Source organism: Triticum urartu, chromosome 2A, assembly GCF_056163025.1.
Source record: "Triticum urartu cultivar PI428250 chromosome 2A, HENAU_Tu73, whole genome shotgun sequence".
NCBI lineage: Eukaryota > Viridiplantae > Streptophyta > Magnoliopsida > Poales > Poaceae > Triticum > Triticum urartu.
This window is the reverse complement of record NC_141874.1, coordinates 20,761,044-20,762,678: the sequence shown is the minus strand read 5'-3', so window position 1 is coordinate 20,762,678 and position 1,635 is coordinate 20,761,044. Positions and strand designations below refer to the sequence as shown.

At 51.1% G+C, this 1,635-nt stretch overlaps 1 protein-coding gene across 1 annotated transcript; it reads right to left on the bottom strand.

Moving 5' to 3' along the window:
* Nucleotides 1-448: 448 nt before the first annotated feature.
* LOC125540538 (uncharacterized) lies at nt 449-1,635 on the bottom strand. Its single transcript, XM_048704157.2, has one exon. The coding sequence runs from the start codon at nt 1,275-1,277 to the stop codon at nt 678-680; it is 600 nt and encodes a 199-aa protein (XP_048560114.1). The 5' UTR covers nt 1,278-1,635; the 3' UTR covers nt 449-677.

Sequence of the window (1,635 nt, the reverse complement as noted above, 5' to 3'; positions counted from 1 at the left end):
TCATGTTGAAATAAAGAAATAGACCTATTGGTTTGTTGACTCATGATTATTTGAGTTACGGGCATTTGGTATCTTTTCCTTCCGTTGCAATGCACGGGGTCTTTTGCTAAAAGAAAAAAAAAAGAAAACTTTGAATGGTCGATCATCTATACCAATATAAAAAGACCCAAAGGAGCAGATCCAACCAATCTCAACCATCGAACTAAGTCAATCCAACGACCTAGACTGCTTCAATGGCGAGCGTTAAACGTGTTTAACGTGCAATTAGTATCATACCAAATATTGCACTAATCACATGATTAACACAAAATAATAGCATACCTTATATCCGCGTGTAATTAATATATTGCCTAAGTATTTAACGTGTGTTGCACGTGCGCAATTACTAGTTTTGGAAGGAACTGCAAGATGCCAAGATTACACCCGATGCACCTGCCTGCATAACTAATAATCTCATGGATCTCGATGCAACACATTTCTTCAAATGCACTCCTTACTTTCTCGAAACGAATGCTGTACCATTCCTTTCAATAAAATATGTGCTGTACTACTTCTTACACTAAGTAATCCCAGAATATATATTAACCTCGCACTGTAAAAGTGAAAAAAGGAGACAGTAAACAAAGGCAGAGAAGAGTTAGGTGGGTGGGCAAGCGGAAGCGGGTGAGTGGTCGCGGTCAGGGCAGGTAGTTGTAGAGCGCGTATCCGACGGTGTACCCGTAGAAGAGCAGGCCGGAGACGGCGAGCACGGAGAGCGCGAAGGTGGCGCCGACGGCGAGCGGGATGTTGCAGGACAGGATCCCGAACTTGAGCTGGATGGCGTCGATCATGGAGAGCAGCAGGAAGAAGGTGCCCATGATGGAGCAGGCGGCGGCCAGCAGCATCATGGGCCGCGCGTAGCGCAGCACGGCGCGGCGCCGCTCCCGGGGAGCCGCCGCGCGCCACGCCGGCATCTCCTCGCAGTCGTCGGTCATGACCGGCTTCTGCTCGCCGTCGCCGTAGAAGTCGTCGCCGGCGGCCAGCAGCGTGACGGACAGCTTCATGCCCTGCGCCACCAGGCTGGACAGCAGGTAGAACCCGAAGGAGAGGATCTCGAAGAGGAAGAAGTTGCGGGCGATGTCGTCCCCGGCGACGCAGTTGGGCGGCACCGTGGAGGAGGCCGTGATGGTCCCCGTGATGCCGATGAAGACGGCCACCGTGAGGAAGGTGTTGGCCGACACGATGCCCTCCAGCGCCTTCACGTGCACGTCCGGGTTCCGCCGCCGCACCGTCGGCATCTCCTTCCGGCCCGCCGACGGTGCTAAGCTAGCTGTTTCTGCCTACCTATACGGTGGACGCGTGTAGAAGATGAGGTGAGAGAGACTAGCTATAGCGGTGGAGTGAGTGAGTGAGTGAGCTGGGCAAGCCTCTTCAGATCATGGGTGGTTCAACTGCTCTGAATTCATTAATCAACCATATAATTCACTTCACCTCAAACAAATAAATTGAACTAGTAACACTGCCAATTGCTGGGTCTACTTTTGAGAGACGTGCATCTTGCGTAAATTGAACGGAAAATGCCACTACACCTAGTATAATATTCTTGTTTAGGCTCCACAGAACGTGCAACTGCTGCTAGTGGTGGGTGATCACCAT